Source organism: Drosophila navojoa, chromosome 4 (genome assembly GCF_054131105.1).
Source record: "Drosophila navojoa isolate 15081-1374.11 chromosome 4, UAZ_NAV_1.0, whole genome shotgun sequence".
NCBI lineage: Eukaryota > Metazoa > Arthropoda > Insecta > Diptera > Drosophilidae > Drosophila > Drosophila navojoa.
This window is the reverse complement of record NC_142892.1, coordinates 2,857,694-2,876,463: the sequence shown is the minus strand read 5'-3', so window position 1 is coordinate 2,876,463 and position 18,770 is coordinate 2,857,694. Positions and strand designations below refer to the sequence as shown.

The 18,770-nt window shown below is 31.1% G+C and overlaps 1 protein-coding gene across 10 annotated transcripts in view; it reads right to left on the bottom strand.

Moving 5' to 3' along the window:
- Positions 1–18,770, bottom strand: part of Rdl (Resistant to dieldrin) — a 38,472-nt gene that overhangs the window by 9,808 nt on the left and 9,894 nt on the right. For 6 of the 10 annotated variants that reach the window (XM_018101514.3, XM_018101516.3, XM_018101507.3 and 3 more), the window contains exons 3-8: positions 15,350–15,447; positions 14,982–15,049; positions 8,261–8,487; positions 6,966–7,048; positions 3,499–3,636; positions 479–763 (exon numbers count right to left, since the gene is read on the bottom strand). In XM_018101514.3, the coding sequence (XP_017957003.1) occupies positions 479–763; positions 3,499–3,636; positions 6,966–7,048; positions 8,261–8,487; positions 14,982–15,049; positions 15,350–15,447 (899 nt within the window). Of the gene's footprint in view, positions 1–478; positions 764–3,498; positions 3,637–4,996; positions 5,135–6,965; positions 7,049–8,260; positions 8,488–13,351; positions 13,420–14,981; positions 15,050–15,349; positions 15,448–18,770 lie in introns of all 10 variants that reach the window. The other 4 variants (XM_018101517.3, XM_018101510.3, XM_018101512.3 and 1 more) reach the window with 3 other exon arrangements.

The following is an 18,770-nucleotide window of genomic DNA, read 5'->3' as shown; positions in this document are numbered from 1 at the left end:
ACGCAAAAAAGTTGAAAAAATTCAAGTAAAAAATATTCTTAAATATTCTTTAAAATTCACTTGAATTTTTTTTTTATTGTATGTGTGTTGTTTTTTTTTGCTGTAAAAAATTAAAAGACTGTTGAAAGATAGTGTATTTGTAGTTGTGGTATTTTTTTAAATGCTGCAAAACGCTAAGCGAAGTGTTTTTATTTTCTTTTCTTTTTTTTAAAGAAGTGGATTGGCATTTCGGCTTGTTCGGGAGCCTTTAGCCAAGGAAAAATGAAAAAAATAAAATGAGAAATTGTTAAATTGGATAAATAAAGCAACACACATAAATGTAGGGTATATATGTGTGTGTGTGTCGTACTAGATGCTTATGTGTGTGTGTGTGTGGTGCTCTATGTTAGCTACTTGGAATTGGATTGTGTTGTTGTTGTTTGGTAAATGTTAGTTTTTTGGTTGAGGTTTATATTTTTTGTCGCTAGATTTTGTTTACCCAGTAGACTGGCAAAGACCATAACGAAGCATGTTCCCAGATAGACGTCAATCGATTTGACGTACGAAATCTTTGGCAGCGCCGCATTTGTTGACGACATCAACGTTGTCATTGTCAACACGGTTGTCACACCGAGCGCCACACGCGCCGGCGTTGCATTGCGATTGAGCCAAAATGATACCCATGATATAATAACGATCAGTCCAGAGGGTATGTAGATTTGTATAAGATAATAGCCCATCGAACGCACGAACTGTATTTCGCAGGCTAAACGCGAATAGTTGCCTGTTTATTACCAATTGTCCGTATTCATTAGTCATTAGTCATTAGTAATTAGTCATTAGTCATCAGTAGTCCGTCATTAGTCATTAGTCATTAGTAATTAGTCATTAGTCATTAGTCATAAGTCATAAGTCATTAGTCATTAGTCATTAGTCATAAGTCATCAGTCATCAGTTATTAATATTTGTATACAAAAAATTTAGTAATTTCCGACAATTCGTTAGTATTTTTTTTTTTTTTTTTTTTTTGAGGAAGAAAGAGAGCAAAAAAGAGCAGAGAGTAAAAATATTATTAGTAAATGTTTCACTATAATTTCATATTATTTAGTTACTAAACAAAATATAAATTTATATATAACACTTATTAAAAACAAACAAAATTAAAGCAAAACTTTAAGATTAATAACAAAAGATGAGCGCATTTAACTGTAGGAACTTTAGGGTTGCCTGCATGATAAATCGATATGAATCGATAAAACGCTTCGATATTTGAGATATTCATGTGTTAGTTATGCAAGTTGATGATGATGTATTTGATTAGTAGTAAAGCGAAAAAAATAACATTATGATAATATGGGCTACATATGTATGTTTATATTAACTAGATATTGTCAAAATTGTGTTAAGTGCTAATTAGATGAAATATTTAACGCTTACTAGACTGAAAACTGTTAAGACGAATATGTTTTGGTTATATTATTAATAAAAAAAAAAAAAATATTAAACTGAATTAAAAAAATTAAAACTAAAGTTAACATGAGCAGGAGATAGAGAACGAGCGAGAGCTAGCCTAAGGCGAAAATTATTGTGTTATTTTTGTTTGGCCTGCGAGAATTCAGATTTATATATGTATTATTTTATATTTTTTGAAAGGAAACTTTAAAGATGAGAGCATGCTTGGGAGGGCGTTTTGTATATTTTTCTATTTTTTACTTCTTGTTAGTTTTTTATATATATATTTAACTATATATATAAATATATTGTTAGATTTTGCTTGGTTCTGCTAATTATTATGCAAAAAACGGATTTTTATTTTTAAAAATTTCAAGTCTTTAAAATTCTAGTATTTTTGCAGTATATTTTATTAGATGTGTATTTTTCTGTATTTCTTTTTACAATATTAATGTGATTTTGTTTTGCTGTTTGGTTTTGTTTCGGGTTATGCTAATGAAAATATCGATAGCGTATTTAATTTTGGCATTATAGTATTATTAACTAAATGTGACTAAGTTAATACTGTAATATAGTCATATATGTGTGTGTGTGTTTATGAAAAATATAATATATTGTTAATGCCAGGCATAAATCGAAAGGATGATTATCTAGGTATAAAAGCCATATAAAGTTAAGCATCGCTATTTTTTATTTGTATTGGTGTTCAATATATAGATATATAGAAGATATACGTATGTTTCTATTAATTTTTACTTTTGCACATATATATATAAAGTTTACTCTTAGTGGTTGCCATGACACAAATGTCACTAATTCAATTTCAGTTTGATTTTGTTTGCTGTTTTTCAATTAAATTGTTTTCTTTTTTTTTATTTTTGTTTATTTTTTTTTTTTTTTTTGTATGAAGTACGAAAATCTTTTCAATTGATTTTAGTTGCTAATTTGATTCGCTTTGGCTTGGGCCAATAATTTAATTTTGTTTATGAACTAATGACGAAATGAAGATTTGGAAACTAAATAAATTTGAAAGAAAATAAATCAAATAAAGGCTTTACTAAATGAATAGAAAGGAAAAAATTCCAACTAGCTTAACATGCATTTTTTTGCTCTTATATTAAAATATTGTCTTTTTTCGTCCTCTTTTATATTTTCATTTTCTATGTAATGGGCTAAGCAATGTATTTTTTCTTGTATATTCTTGCAGTTGTCTTATTTGAACTCGCTTGATGAAATGCTGTAGTAAAGAAAATTGGTGTTATCATATTGATACCAGTTGCTAATTTTCAATCATAAAATCTGTTAAAACCGATTGATTTTCTTAATTTATATTGGTATTCGGATAACAATGAATATATTAAATATAAAATATATTTTCCAATTATTAGCTATGATTGCAAATGTCCAAATATACAGATCAATGCAATAATTCCGTCTTATATACTAACTCTATATATTAATATATAATTTCCTATGAATCGTGAAAGGATATCTGCAAAAATATGAAATATTCGGCATGCCGAAACCATTTCTAGTTCTATCTGATCTGCTGATACATTTTTGAGCGTTGGTTGTAAATTGAGAGAAAGCAAAATATTTATGCTTAAGTTCATGCATTTGTCATATGGCGACGCAATTTTCAAATGTAATCTCAGGAATTGGATTGCTCAATATATGTATATGTATGTTATATAACCCGACTTTTTGTTCTAGGTAGATGAAGAAGTATACGAGTGCTTTATAAAAATATTTTTTGGGTTGTTATAAAGAATGAAAAAATGTTAAAATTTAAGCAACAAATCGAACTGAAGATGAAAACGCAAAAATTATATATATATTATAAATATATATATAGGCATAGTTAAAATCGTCATCAGCACTATTTTGTATATACATACATACGATGTATATGTGTGTAGATAAAGGTAAATATAAATAAGTATGTTTATACACATATATATATATATATATATATATATATTTAAATATATATATATGTATATTGATGTATGTATGTATAAAGTTAAAAGTAAAGTTATAAAAAAATCGGTAACCGTCTACAGGTACCTGTGGTAAGACTGATCTCCATGGCCCTTTGACGATGACCCAAGACCTTAAATTGGGGCAGCGATACCTCGCTCGAGACACCAACCGAGTTCGGGCCCTCGTTCCATTTATAGCGTATGTCACGCATCGTGTAGCCGACTATTTATATTTATATGTATATGTATATATATGTATAGTGTATATATATATATATATATATACATATAGGTTAATTAAATTTTTGAGTTTTACGTTGATTTGATTGTTATAATTTATATTTATTTTTTTGGCGCAGTTCGATGTTGTTGTCGTTGTTGTTGTGGTTGTTCATTTGACGAAAAATATGCACAAAACAAAAAATACATTTCGTGAGACTATTAATGATTGGCAAAAAAAGAATTTCATAGTGAGTTTTATCAATTTTGTTCTTCTCATACATTTTTAAAATTTCTTTTCTTTTTTCTTTTTTATTATTTTTTGGTAATTAATAGTCTCATTCAGAACTTGTTGCTTAAAGTGTTGTCAAATATATTTTTTGATTTACATTTATATAGATATAAGTATAGTTAAAATGTTGATCATATATAATACAATATAGTACAAGGTATTTATATATTATTTTACAGCATACAATAATTGGCTATTTTTTAATACTAAACTTAAAGCTACTGTTTGTTCTTATTGGCAGTAGTTTTTATTTATATTTTATTTTGTTATTATATTTAGATTTGTTTCACTTAAGCACACTCAATTGGCAGAATTAGGTGCTCTTGTGTATTCTGTTTATGAATAATATTGATATGTGTATCATAATTTCAAGATTTAGAAAATATTTTCTTGTTTGTCGTTGTTGTTGGTAAGCCTACCCAAGCAAATGCGCTAAAATAAATCCAAATGAAAAGAACTGTAGCTGAACTCGTAATTTAAAGTAAAAACATATATACTTTTATAGAGAGAAAGAGAGATAACACTCGCAAACACGCCTAACAACATTTTCTAACACTTGTCTACAACTGCTGCGTACTGTTCTTAAGTATTTTTGTTTATATATATACTATTATTAAATCATATGATGATGGCACAACAGAGGTTAGTAAAGGACACTCGAAACACAAGATATGTATATACGTATATAGATGTATGTATATGTACATATACATATACATATATACATTTTTTAGTTAGTAGAACAAGTTACAGTTAGCACTCGATATAGGTGAACACAAAACTAAAGAAAATGTGCATGTTGTTTGGTATATATATATTGATATAGAGAGAGATATATATGTTTATAAATGCGCTATAAACCCTTTTGAAAGGAAATTAAAACAGATTACGTAATAATGAAAGTAAATTAAAATAATGAAAAGTGTTTTTATTGTTTTTATTTTTTTTTAGTCACAACAAAGAAAACTGTTTTGTGTGTGTTTCATTCACAATGTTTTGGTATTTGTTGTTTTTTTTTTTTTTTTGATCTGTTTTTGGATTCTGGTATGAATTTGTAATGTATGGAGGGTACCTGTGGTTAGGTTTATTTCGGTCGCCCTCTGCCTGTGTCCCAAAACGCGGAACTGCGGTAGTTCGACCTCACTGCTCATTCCCACACTACTCAGTCCATCTCTCCAGAAATATCGGATATCTCGCATCGTGTAACCAACTGGATGCAGTTATAGTTGATGTTGTTGTTGTAGTGATAGTAGTAGTAGTAGTTGTTGTTGTTGCAAAAAGGGGGCAGGTGGTTAATTAATTATTGTAATTGTTGTTTGTTTCGTTTGTTGTTGTTTTGTGAAGGTGAGGGAGAGTTGATTTTTGTAGTTCAATTTGATGAATAAGTTCAATTGTTTAGGGATCAGGTTTAGTCGAATTAGTGCATACAATACTATGAACAGCTAGTTAGTTCCAAGGAATATATGAATGATGAACCGTTATTGAACTATTGAATAACAAAAATCAGTTTACCAGTTTATTAATTTTACATATACTAGTGCACTAGTTCAGTAGCGCGCACGTCTCTAGTTCACGATTACTAATATAGGTTTATTAGTTCACACTGTTTCACTAGTTCCCTACATCATTAAAAAGACATTCTTTTGCTATATAAATTTAGCAGTTCCGATTCCATCACTTGTTCAATTGAACTTATTCTGAACGGCATGACAACTCTATTTTGTATAGTAACAAAATTGTTTTCACTTTGGGGTGTTACAATTAGCTTAGACTTAAATTTTAAATAAGTTTGATATAAAACTAGGGTGAGCGAGTGTTTTGACAAAGAATTTAATCATATTTCATATGTATTTACATAGAGATTGCTTATGTGTGTGTGTGTGTTTGTGAGATCTTTGTGTTAAAGCGTGCTATAAAAAGTTCGTTTTATAATATACATTGAATTGTCTTTAAGTATATGGATACTTGCTATAATTTTAAATCATTTATTATTATTATTAAGCATATGTATTTCTTATATTTTGGTTACTTTTGGCTCTGTTCAAGTCGATCGATCACAATCAGGAGCCTTCTGCGGTTGCTGTATGTGAGAAGGCGACCGAAAACCAACCAATCTTATGAATTCATTCGCTTTAATGTTACGATATAGATATATCATGTTAGTTGATCTGCGAGATTGTTGTTGTTTTTGCTGATTTCATTTTATTTTTATTGGAAGGGCGGGTACACATGAATGAAACATGAGAATTAAAGAGTTGTATATTGTATGGCTGCTGGATAAATCGCTTGAATAAAATTTTAGACGATTAAGTTTTAACTGATTTGGCGGCTGTGCAAACAATGGTCTCGAAAATCATAAACAACTTGGGCAATAGTATGTATATATAGATGTATATAAATATGTACGCAGTAAGCACTATCTAGAGCTATGACGATTTTCGATTTACTACAGAGAAAAAAACCTTAATTTGATTTTGAAAAAAGGTACGCAGGGCCCTGTATAACTAAAGTTTATTTCCTTTTTCGATATACGGTATACGAGTATTGTTGTATGTTCTCTGCGTGTTTATAGCGCTTATCTTAATAGTTTTTGCTTCATTATTTGCTTTCTTTAAAATGTTTTTTTCTGCCCACACTGAACAAACAGCGCGCGGCCTTAAGCTTAGTGGCCAAAATTTGGTGCGGATGCAGTTAGCTAAGGGCTATAACTGTAAATATATATATAAGATATAAAACAGAACTATCGATATTTATCGTTATGGTCGGGGCAGTTGAGTGTTACCCAGCACTAAGCACATCGGCACTTTACTTTGACCACGTTTAGGGTTTTTACTGATTAAGTGCTTCATATTCTGAATGAGTTCATTTCTTATCGATACATATATATTTTTATGTATATATTTATCGATTTGCAAGTACATTTACAATTTTGTTTTATATCGATATTCAAATTTTATCATTGATATTAATAAGTTTTTGTTTTTTTTGCCTTTCTTTATTGGTAAATTTAATTTGTTAAAGAAATTATCCATAGTACTTACAGCTTTCGATCTCAATGTGACAGAGCTGTCGATCCATTGGAAAATATTGCAGATTCATTGGACACGATGCGGTGATAGTCAATCTGGAAAGTTTTCATTTATGTTTTTGTTTTGTGGAATGGGAAGTTAATATAGAGAAGAAGATAATTAGTAAGATTTTGAAAGAGTTGGCGAATGAACACAGCTAATGGTTACACAACAATTAAATAAGCAGAGGAGGAGCAAATCATTTACGACATTTAGTGGATTATTAGGGGGGCGGGCGGGCAAAGTTGTTTTTTTTTGTTTTTAAAATATATATATATTTTGTTCTAGTAGAGCGAGTTCAATTGGATATGAGTTTACATTCATTTATATTTAATTGTTAAGAAACAACATTTGTATTTTTTGTTAGTGATACGAGTGGCATTTGGTTATTTTTGTAGTTGAGTGAGGCGAGTGGCGCAGGGTAATTAAAATTTTTTTTATTGTTATTAACATGAGGTTTTGTGACCTAAATACTACGTATACATAATAGCATATATAGATATATTTATATAAATATAGTTTAGTTTTGAGTTAGAGTTGAGTTTGGTTTGAGTTTGGAGTTTTTAGTCGGCTGCTGGTTTATTGATACATAGATTTTGGACAGATTCTTCGTTTAAAGGTAGTAGAAAAATGTATGCCCAGTAGCTACAGTAGCTACTGTGACCAGTGCGCAACCTTTTTGTGGTGTAAAAGACACATGAGATACTGCAACTGGTAACCTGCCTGAAAGGGATTTCCCAGAGGAGGGTTTTCTACAATTTCCTTTGCAAACTTCATTTTGTGCAATGAAATATGCAAAATAGATATTTTAATTTTTACTTTTCTTTTTACCATTGATTCAAGTACACTCGGAATATATATAGTAAGAGTTGCCAACTTTCGATCGCTTTCACTTTTGCCAATTGAACTCACTTGATTGAAAACTGTTTTTCATTTTGTTGAACTTTTCGTTTCATATTCGATAAATATAGTTTTTAAAATAATTTAATATAACATTTTTTGTTTTTGGATTAGTAAATTACAACATCCATTTATACACACACATCAAAAAACAGTATAAAGTTGCAAGAAGGGTTAAGAAATAATTGAGAACAAAAGAAAATTGTTTTTTTTTTTTTTTTTTTTTTTTACTATTTGCAGTCAAAAGTTTTTTCTTTTTAATAAAAAAAGTATTTTGTTTTTTGTTAGTTAGTTACACACATACACATATAGATTGTAAAAATTTGTAAAATTTTGCATTGAATTTGCTGAAGATAGTTGATTTTTACCTAATACTTCTTGTTATCGATCCAGAATGATGCACACGAATGAATTCATTACTGGTTGTTGCAATGTGAAAATATGATTGTTTTTCATTTACAAAAAAGGTGTCAGGTACCCAAATATTCTTTATGAATTCTGATCCAACCGATAGTGTTTCTACACCAGGTCGTTTTCTATACGCTAAACGAGGATCGGTCCAAAATTGACGAAAGTAAAAATCCAATGTAAAGTCCTATATCGTATACGATAATCATACGTATTTGTTTGTTTTGTTTTTTTTTTTTTTTTTATCGATTTCGATTTCAATTACAAAGTGGGAGCAAAAAGAGATGTTTGTTTCTTATTAGTAAACTTGATAGCAGTTAGGACTAAATATTATATATATGTATAATAAAATAAAAATGATTGAATATATAAAACTAATATAGATATATTGAAAAGTAAGTTTTCGAAAATTTTGTTTAAAGAATTTCGGAAAATAGAATAAAATTTCGCACAGATTTAATAGAGTTCATATTATATATATATGTATATTTATAGAGTTCGCTAATTATGAAAATCATAAATGCGTTTTATATAAGACACAACACAAAGAAAATTCACAAAAAAAACTGAAACGTTTGGAAAAGTTAACAATATCGTGCAACAATTTATAAATATAATGGACTTGGACGGGCCTTTTCTTTTTATGTTTTACTTTTTTTTGGCAGGGGTGGGTCTAAAAATACATTTAAGTTTCAGGCATGCAAAAACATCAAACTTACAATATTTTGGGCAGCAATAATATATATTGTTTAAATGGAAATAAACTGAAATTAAGCAAACTGAAAAGCTTGAAACGAAAAATGAAATGAAATTAATTTGAAGGAATTGTAAGTAGATAAGCTTATATACAGTAAGCAGTTCAGAAACCTCTCACAAATTGTTTGATTTGCTGTGATGTGAAGTAGTTTAGAGATATTCTGTTTACTTGAGAGATTTGTTACTTATATTTTAGGTATTATTTTGTTCGCTAAATCTAAGGCAAATGACTATATAAAATCCATTTGTACAGCAAGAAAGAGAAAGATGGCTAAAGAGTTAGATAGAGAGCGAGAGAGAGATCTTAACTTTTGCTAGCTTGGTTTGGCTTGTCTTGGCTTGGCTCTTTGTTGTCCTGCTGCTGCGGCTGTTGGCAGTGCCTTAAAGCTAAAGCGTTCTATATAGTTATATTTACTTAAGGAAGCGGTACTGGAGCTAGGCAAGGCGAGGTTTGGGAGCTTAGGAATTATTTTTGTTATGGTACAGTCAATAGGTGTTTAAACATTTGTATGTGTATTGTGTTTGTTGGTTGCTATAGGATTGGACTTCACACAAATCGTTTTCCGTACTCTTAAAATAATAAAGTCAACAAAACTAAATATAAATTCTTTAGATGCAAGTGATATTTGTAAGAAATCGCATAGCTAGAGCACTTTTAGGTACTTTTATCGTATATATTAACTTGATCACAGAATCGCCCGAGGCACTCGTGACATAATTTATGCAATTCTCAACGCCTTTGATAAATTATTTAATCTACGTTTCAGGCTTAAGTTCAACTCTAGCAGATTTGGTTTCCACTCGGTACAGGCACGCCAAAAACAAAACTTGAACAAAGGTTTAAGAACAGCAAAAAATAAGAAAGAGCTGTTCAGGTAGTTATATATATAGGTGTTCATATACTATATATTTATATATACAGGTTCCACTCTATGCAAAATCATTAAGTATATATTATATTTATATATAGTCGGGGTATTTATATCCTATTTATCTCTCGTCTTGAATCAAGTATCTGTATCTGTATCTGTATCTGTATCTGTATCTGTATCTGTATCTGTATCTGTATCTGTATCTGTATCTGTATCTGTATCTGTATCTGTATCTGTATCTGTATCTGTATCTGTATCTGTATCTGTATCTGTATCTGTATCTGTATCTGTATCTGTATCTGTATCTGTATCTGTATCTGTATCTGTATCTGTATCTGTATCTGTATCTGTATCTGTATCTGTATCTGTATCTGTATCTGTATCTGTATCTGTATCTGTATCTGTATCTGTATCTGTATCTGTATCTGTATCTGTATCTGTATCTGTATCTGTATCTGTATCTGTATCTGTATCTGTATCTGTATCTGTATCTGTATCTGTATCTGTATCTGTATCTGTATCTGTATCTGTATCTGTATCTGTATCTGATCTGTATCTGTATCTGTATCTGTATCTGTATCTGTATCTGTATCTGTATCTGTATCTGTATCTGTATCTGTATCTGTATCTGTATCTGTATCTGTATCTGTATCTGTATCTGTATCTGTATCTGTATCTGTATCTGTATCTGTATCTGTATCTGTATCTGTATCTGTATCTGTATCTGTATCTGTATCTGTATCTGTATCTGTATCTGTATCTGTATCTGTATCTGTATCTGTATCTGTATCTGTATCTGTATCTGTATCTGTATCTGTATCTGTATCTGTATCTGTATCTGTATCTGTATCTGTATCTGTATCTGTATCTGTATCTGTATCTGTATCTGTATCTGTATCTGTATCTGTATCTGTATCTGTATCTGTATCTGTATCTGTATCTGTATCTGTATCTGTATCTGTATCTGTATCTGTATCTGTATCTGTATCTGTATCTGTATCTGTATCTGTATCTGTATCTGTATCTGTATCTGTATCTGTATCTGTATCTGTATCTGTATCTGTATCTGTATCTGTATCTGTATCTGTATCTGTATCTGTATCTGTATCTGTATCTGTATCTGTATCTGTATCTGTATCTGTATCTGTATCTGTATCTGTATCTGTATCTGTATCTGTATCTGTATCTGTATCTGTATCTGTATCTGTATCTGTATCTGTATCTCTACCTAGGCCCCTATTGTGTATCTCTATCCGTGTTTCCATCCTATATTTAAAACCGCATTTGCTTCTCAAGCTGCTATTAGTATCACTTGCTTAAATTTTTACCTTGTCTCCATTCGTTTTATTTTTAACAATCGTTCAGATACCCATTTTATTCGTTTTATGAGTGTGTGTATTTTTCTTTTCAACAAAATAGAAAGTGTAAACTTATAAACGAAATAAAGTTATATAATAGTATGTTTATGCGAATGTTTTAGTTTTGTTGTTAAGGTGTATGCATGACAGAAACTACAAAATTGCTGTCGTTTTTGTTGCTTTTGCTGTTGGCATGAGGCGGTTGGGTATTGTTTCGTGTGCCGTGTTTTGTATTTGCGTTGCCCCGATCTCGTGTACATGTTGCTGTTATGTTAACCACGTTTATTTCACATAAATTGATTGCTATTGACTGGATGCCAAAGCCCAGCAAATAAAACCAGAAAAAGACAGTGCACGTGTCGATTCGCCCAGCATTGTGCAGCTAGTATGTGTAGCGTATTGAGGGTGCTTAAGTACGGTGTATCTGATTTCACACATATATTTATACATATATGGGTTTTGGCATTGCTCGCAAAAGTATCTTACTTTATCAGTTTTTATTTGTTTTCTTACTTGGGTGGGGGCCAATCGAATGCTATTCTCTAGCGACCTCATTTCAAGTGAAGTGTTTGTTAGCAAGTGTTATATATATATTTCGCTAAATTTCGAGCCAATTTCTTATATTCGAATTTGTCCAATCGTTAGAAAAATCGTGGGGGAAGAAAACTATAATATAGTCAAATGCAGAACTTCCATGATGTTTACTTCATTAAGTGGAGTATTAAAAGAACTAAAACAGAAATTTGTGTATATCCAATTGTCTGTATCTTTTGGTTTAAGTCTTTGGCTGATGAACGAAAATCTCTAAAAAATTGATTAATTTTCGAAAGAATAAGCAAAATATGAATTAATTAAATATATTTTTTCTTTTTGCTGTTGCGCTCAGTTGACCTGTCGAAAATGTTAAAAATTAAACACAGAAGTATCTTGAACACTTATATACGTTTTGCTATATTGAGTAGTTGTATATATTTATATGTATATCACATATGACATTGAGTTTAATATATGTATATATTGTACGAGTATGCTATATGACGTACATGATTCATATTCATTCATATTTTTATAAATATTTGTTTGTTTTTTTTTTTTTTTTTTTTTTGGTAACAAAAACGCATGCGCGCAGCCTTTTGTCTGTGGGGACTGCTGTGATTATCGTTTGTCATTGGCCATAATAAAGTACGATAAGTGGACAAATTTTGTAGCTTAAAGCCATTGAATAGAATAGCATTTGAATAGAAAATTAATGAAGATTATCCAATAATGCGGGATGCAATAAAAAAGAAAAAACAAAAAACAGGAATATATGTAGATGTATCAATTGGAGATAGAGAGTCGGGCAAGTTATGTTAAAAATAAAAAAGGTAAGATAATCAAATTTTTGTTTTAGAGATTTGAGCTTTTCGATTTTAGGCATAGAATAGAACACCAGGCAAAGAGCAATGTAGCAAAAGATTAAAGCTTAGATTTTTTCAATTGCCTATGATATTCCAATTGAAAAAAAGATAAATGAGTTATTTGATTTGTACTTTATTTTGGGCCAAGGACAAATTTGAATGGCATTGCAAAAACAATTATGAACACAACATTTAATTGTTAAAAATTTTGTTTTTTAGAATATATGGGTTTATATATATATATTTAAAATAATGTTTATATATTTTTGTATAATGAATATATATATGCATTTGGAAATTTGCAATTTGCTTTCAATGTTTTCAAATGAAAAATGAGTCGATAATATGAAATTAAAATCAAGCGAAATTAACTATGGATAAATTGTGGTCACAAAATGTGTGTTAAGCGAGAGTAAAGGCAAAAAGGACAGAGAGAGAGAGAGAGAGAGAGAGAATAGGAGAGTATGACAAAGAGAGAGAGATAGAGAGAGAGTAAGGGGTACAGATTTTTGGTTGAGAGTTAAATTAGGAAGACATGATTTCTTAACATTTTGTTTTTGTTTTGAAAGAAAACAGAAAATTTGATTTTCTATTTTTTTTTTTTAAATATTTTTTGTTGTTGGTAATGATGTTTTTTTTTATTATTAGATTTGGTTGGTATGTACCATGAGAACTTCCGAAACCGAACTGATACTGAGCACATACATTGTGACGCCGACCTCCACAGGGGGACCTGCAACATATACACACACACATTGACGATTGAGGTATTTACTTTTCTTTGTTCTTGCTATTTTTGTGTTTGACTGTCGCTGTTGTTGTGGTTGTTGTTGTTGTCGTTTTGTTGTTGATGTAGTTGTTGTTAGTGTAACCAAAAAATTATTGTATGAATCTTACACACACACCATGAAAGAAAGCAGACAGGCAGCAGACTTTTTGCTAACACTGTCAGCTGTTTCATATATATTTATCTCCATATAATATTTTGTTTTTCTCATATTAATATAATTATTTTTTTTTAATTTTTTATAGGCAAAATCAAGTATATAAAGTACAGTTGTGCGCGTTTTTCTATTTATTTTTCTTTGGTTGTGCTTGAGGTTTTGCTTTTGTCTTATTGCACGCGCCGAATGAAAACCAAATCAACTATTCGAGTTTTTTTTTCTAAGTATTTTTTGTTTATGTTTTTGCACAGCTCTATTAAAGCTATAAACGCTAGCGTAATGAAAAAAATAGTTTCGTTTTCTATAATTATTTAAAATTTATCGTTTGCTGTGAAAGCGGTAAAACACACCATTTGGAAAAGCTTTGAGTGGTTCAGAATTGTTGGCAGCTGCAAGTTAAGAGAATTTGTATCTTAAAGCCTTGTATGATATGCGTGAGTGAGTGGTTTCGGGGCGTGGGAGACAGAGAGCTTATTAAAAATCAGGAAGTAGAAGGAGACGAACAAAAAATCCACAATGAAATGGCTAAACGAAAGTTAATTTTGATTTTTTTTCGTTTTGGAATTGTGAGTGTTGGATGAATCACTAGATTGTTGTGTGATTGGATTAATTAGGTAATTAGGGTAAGGAAAGCTTGTTTAATTGTGCTCGTAACCAATTACAGAACAAAATTGACACAGAGAGAGAGAGAGTGAGAGACAGTGAGAGTGAATCTCGTTTTACACACTAAGTAAAAGCGTGAGAGTCGTATATTAGGAAAAAAGCATTGCCAATCTTAAGTTTAGTTTTGTAGTTAGTTCTAAAATAAACAAGTTCAAGATCAATCATTTCGTTTCTTTTCTGGTTGCCTCACTTTCGGTACCTATTATTCGAACAGTCTGAACCTAAGAGGAGTCAGCACTAACTGGCGAGAAACCTACAAGAAGTTCAAAGATAAGCTAAATCATAATTGAAAGAAACAGAAGAGCTAAAAAACTGATAAGTAAAGCCAGAAGGATACACAAATGAAAAAAATTACATTTTATACAAATTGTACTACGAACTCGTGTTTCAGAAACAAAAACAAGTGTTTATTAATTAATATTATATATATTTATATATATTTGTATATATGTGTGTGTGTTGTTATATAACTGAAGCCGTGTTTTATTGAAAATTCAATTACTAAAGTAAAGTGAAATCGAAATACAATAATAAATCATGAAAACTGAAATAATTCCAACAACAGAGACAGAGATTATGCGAGCGAGTTAGAGAGAGAGAGAGAGACAGAGACATATACATAGAGAGAGAGAGCGCTTAACGTTACAAAAAAATTAGTTTAAGGTACAAAGTTTCATTTAGTTTGTACCATTTTCACTTCTGAGAGCGAGCTGATTGATAGCACATACATGGTGACTCCGACTTCGACAGGAGGTCCTGAAACACGGCATGATTATATAGGTGTATTTATATATATACTGATATATATTGTTTTATATGGAATATGTATATATGCATATTACACTAGTCTGTTATAAGAAAACTAAATATATGATGAGGCAACGGTCCTTGCTACATTATAAATATTTGGTTGTTGTTGATATATATAGAGTTGGTGCCCCCTCGCATTCAAGTCGCGTTTAGCCTACATTTTTTTCTTTTTATAGTGTTGTCTAGTTGTTCTTCATATATTAATATGTTTATCTATTGTAAAAATGTTAATTTGCTCGTACTTACCACCATAATTGGGTCTTACTCTTTTGTCGTAACTAACACTAAAGGAGTCGAGTATAGCGGATATGTTTACATCACCCAACATGCTGCCGCCGCCAGTTCTATATAAAAGACAAACGAGAAGAAAATGATTTTGTATTAAAATGTAGTTGTAGTTGAAAAATTTAAAAATCTGTAATTAAAAGTGAAGAAACCTTTCACAAATATACATTGATGTAATCCTATAGAAAATGGAGGAATTTCTATTTAAGGACTAAAGACCCGAGCTCTTGAAGGAAAGATTGCGAAATAATAAGAAAGATAACAGGAGAAAAAGAGGATGAGGAAGGGAGAGAGAGAGAGAGATAGAGAAAGAGAGAGAGTGACTGAGAGCGAGATAATGAGACAGACTGAGACAACAAGATATTTTACGAGAGAAAACCGAAAAGAAATGCAAATAATATTTAATCTATAAAAAGACAAGAGTTTCTTCTGTTATAATTTTATACATATATAATTTATATATACTCGTATATGTATAATGTGACATTATCTTCGAATGCGATATTCATTTTTCTTGAATACAGTCTATTCATTTTATATATATATCTCATTCCTGTTTTCATATAAATCCAGAGTACATAACATATATCCAGTATATTAGAAAAGTGCTTCACATAACAAATTTGCTATATGTATTTATTTAAGCATATTGTAAAAGATATATAAATAAGGACATATAATGTATATATATGTACATACAAATATGTTATTTGTTCTATAGGCTGCTAGCTGCCAGAGCTCTTGGTTGTCATCAACATTTATACAACTTTATTAAGGCCTTGCGTTGCTAGACATTTTATGGCTACAGGGTATAAAAACGGATGAAATGGAAAAGGCTGCTGCAGGTATGTGTGCATGTGTGTGCCTGCATGTGTGCTTACATGTATATGTGCATGTGTGTGTGCTTTTGTGCTACATTTACTTTATTTGGTACCAAGTGCACACACCCACGCAAAGTCAAACAGTCAAACGGGCCACATAAACATACATACATATATGTACATATAGAAATGTATATGTATGTATATATTTTATATATTTATTTATGTGAGTGCACATATATGTGCTGTATATATGCATGTGTGTGTGTGTGTGCTTGTGTGTATTATTTATGGCAAATCCCTGGCATGACTCTGTTTATTTGCGTCTATTCTGCGCTAAACTGTGCTATTAAAGCGCGTTTGTTGGCATTTTAACTGTCTTGCTCGAGTGTATGTGTGTGTGTGTGTGTGTGTGTGCCTGCCGCTCTTGTGTGTGCGTGAGTGAAATCACAATTTAATAAAAGTTACGCCTGCAAATAAACACCCAATATGAGCTGCTTTGTGCGCGCGCGCAGTTCAACAAAAATGTTTCGTTATTCGTTGTTCGCTTTTCCATTTCCATTTTGTCACATTTTCAAAATTTTCATATAAATTTTGATTCAATTATTATTAGAGCTGAATTGCTTTTAATTTAGCAAGCAGCTGTAAGCTGTAATCAAGGCAGTCTGAGCGCACACGCTCTCTCACTCTTACTCTCTCGCTCTCATTCGGTCTCTCTCTCTTTCTCTTTGAATCTCTTTTATGTATACGCATTAAGCCAAAAGCCGCCGCAAAATGAAAAAAAAAAAAAAAAATGGCAGCCTATTTATAAATACACACACATACACACAGACATGTACACACACGCACATAGATGAGTATATATGAGCACAATAAAAAAGGCAAGCTTCTAGCTCCTACACTTGTCGTCGTTGTTGTTGTTGTTGTTTCAGTTGATGGGCTGCCAACAGTTGATATGCGGCTTTGCCTTTTGGATAATGAAAAAGTTTTGATTGCTATTTGATTTGAGTTTAAGATGGCAGCACTTCATACGCGCCCACACCGCTGCGTATGCGCAATATTTGTTATTGCGCCTATTACAATATTTGTACATAAAGCATTTCAGACGGCGGCTGCAGAAGAGGACAGAGCAAAAATGTTTAATCTGACAGCGCTATGCGCCGGCAATCGCTAGGCAAACAGTATTGGGGCGTGGCCGGACGTATACAGCATGTCGTATACGTCATATGCAAATGAGCTGAACTAATTAGAATGCCACATTTTATCAACTTATTTATGCAGCTGCGCGAGGACAGCCGCCGCAATGCAAACACAAGGGGGTGACATGTGTGTGTGTGCGTATGTAAATAACTGTGCGAGTGTGAGTGAGTGTGTGCATGTGTGTGTCTCTGTGGATTACTTGGCTATTGAGTGCACTCGAAAATATTCAAGCAGCGTCCAAATATTTGCCTATTGAGACATGTAGCGAGCACACAAGTTGAATTGACTGTTTGTTATCTTATTGTAAGGCTTGTCGAGTTGCTTAGCCCACGAAAGTGATAAACTAGCGATTACCCTGTATTTCATAACGACAGAGATGATATAAATATATATGTTCTTATTATATTTATTATTCCAAACATAATTTATGTATTTTAATTGTCGAATTTTGGTCAGAAAGAGTGCTTAACCCTTTTTTTTTAATTACAGGGTATATATTTTAGTGCATACGATTATAAATGTATAGGAAAGAGGGTTTAAATAGTTTGGTTTCATAATTTTAAAACAGTTTCTTCACAGTTTTCGCAGTAGCTGTTAAAAATGCTAATACCCATCGCTTTTAGACTACAGGGTATACAAAATAAGCACTTCAAGCTGAGTATTTTCTTATAGACTCAATATTGATTTGTAAAGCAAGAGCATGATATTTCGTATATCTGCCTTTATTGAAAGATTTTCAAATATTACAGGGTATGCAAAATGTATAAAAATATTTATATATACACCAAGCCATGGCTGAATTTCCCCCAAAGTATTTATACCCTATAATTTCTCATATAATAACTTGATTAATATGCATGCAAAAGTCTGCAGTAGGCGTGGCCCAGTTCATAAATTATATTGTTATTGTAATACATTCCCTGAAGCAATTGCTGCAAGTGCATGAACTAATAAAAAGTTATATTTACTGCTGCATAAATATGTTTATTACAGCTAAGAAATGATGTGAATGCATATAATATTAATAGAAATAAAACAACTTTTCGAGATATATAAAAAGTTCTAATTGGAAATTCTCATGCTGAAACTTTTCCGAAAAGTTAATACAAAATAAAATATTTTATTTAACTTTCTGCTTTACTGAAAACTCTTAAAACTTCGCTACAAACTTCCATTTTCAGCTATACATGTTTGAACACCAAAAGTGCTCATTTGGCCCATTGTGCAGGCGTGCACTGCGCGCATAAGTAGGCAATGCTTTTTTCTCTGCTCCTTTCAGTAACACACAGAATTGCAAAGTGGCTTGCACAAGTTTCAAGCAGCAGCAGCAGCAGCACAATAAAAGTTGTAACAGCCGCAGC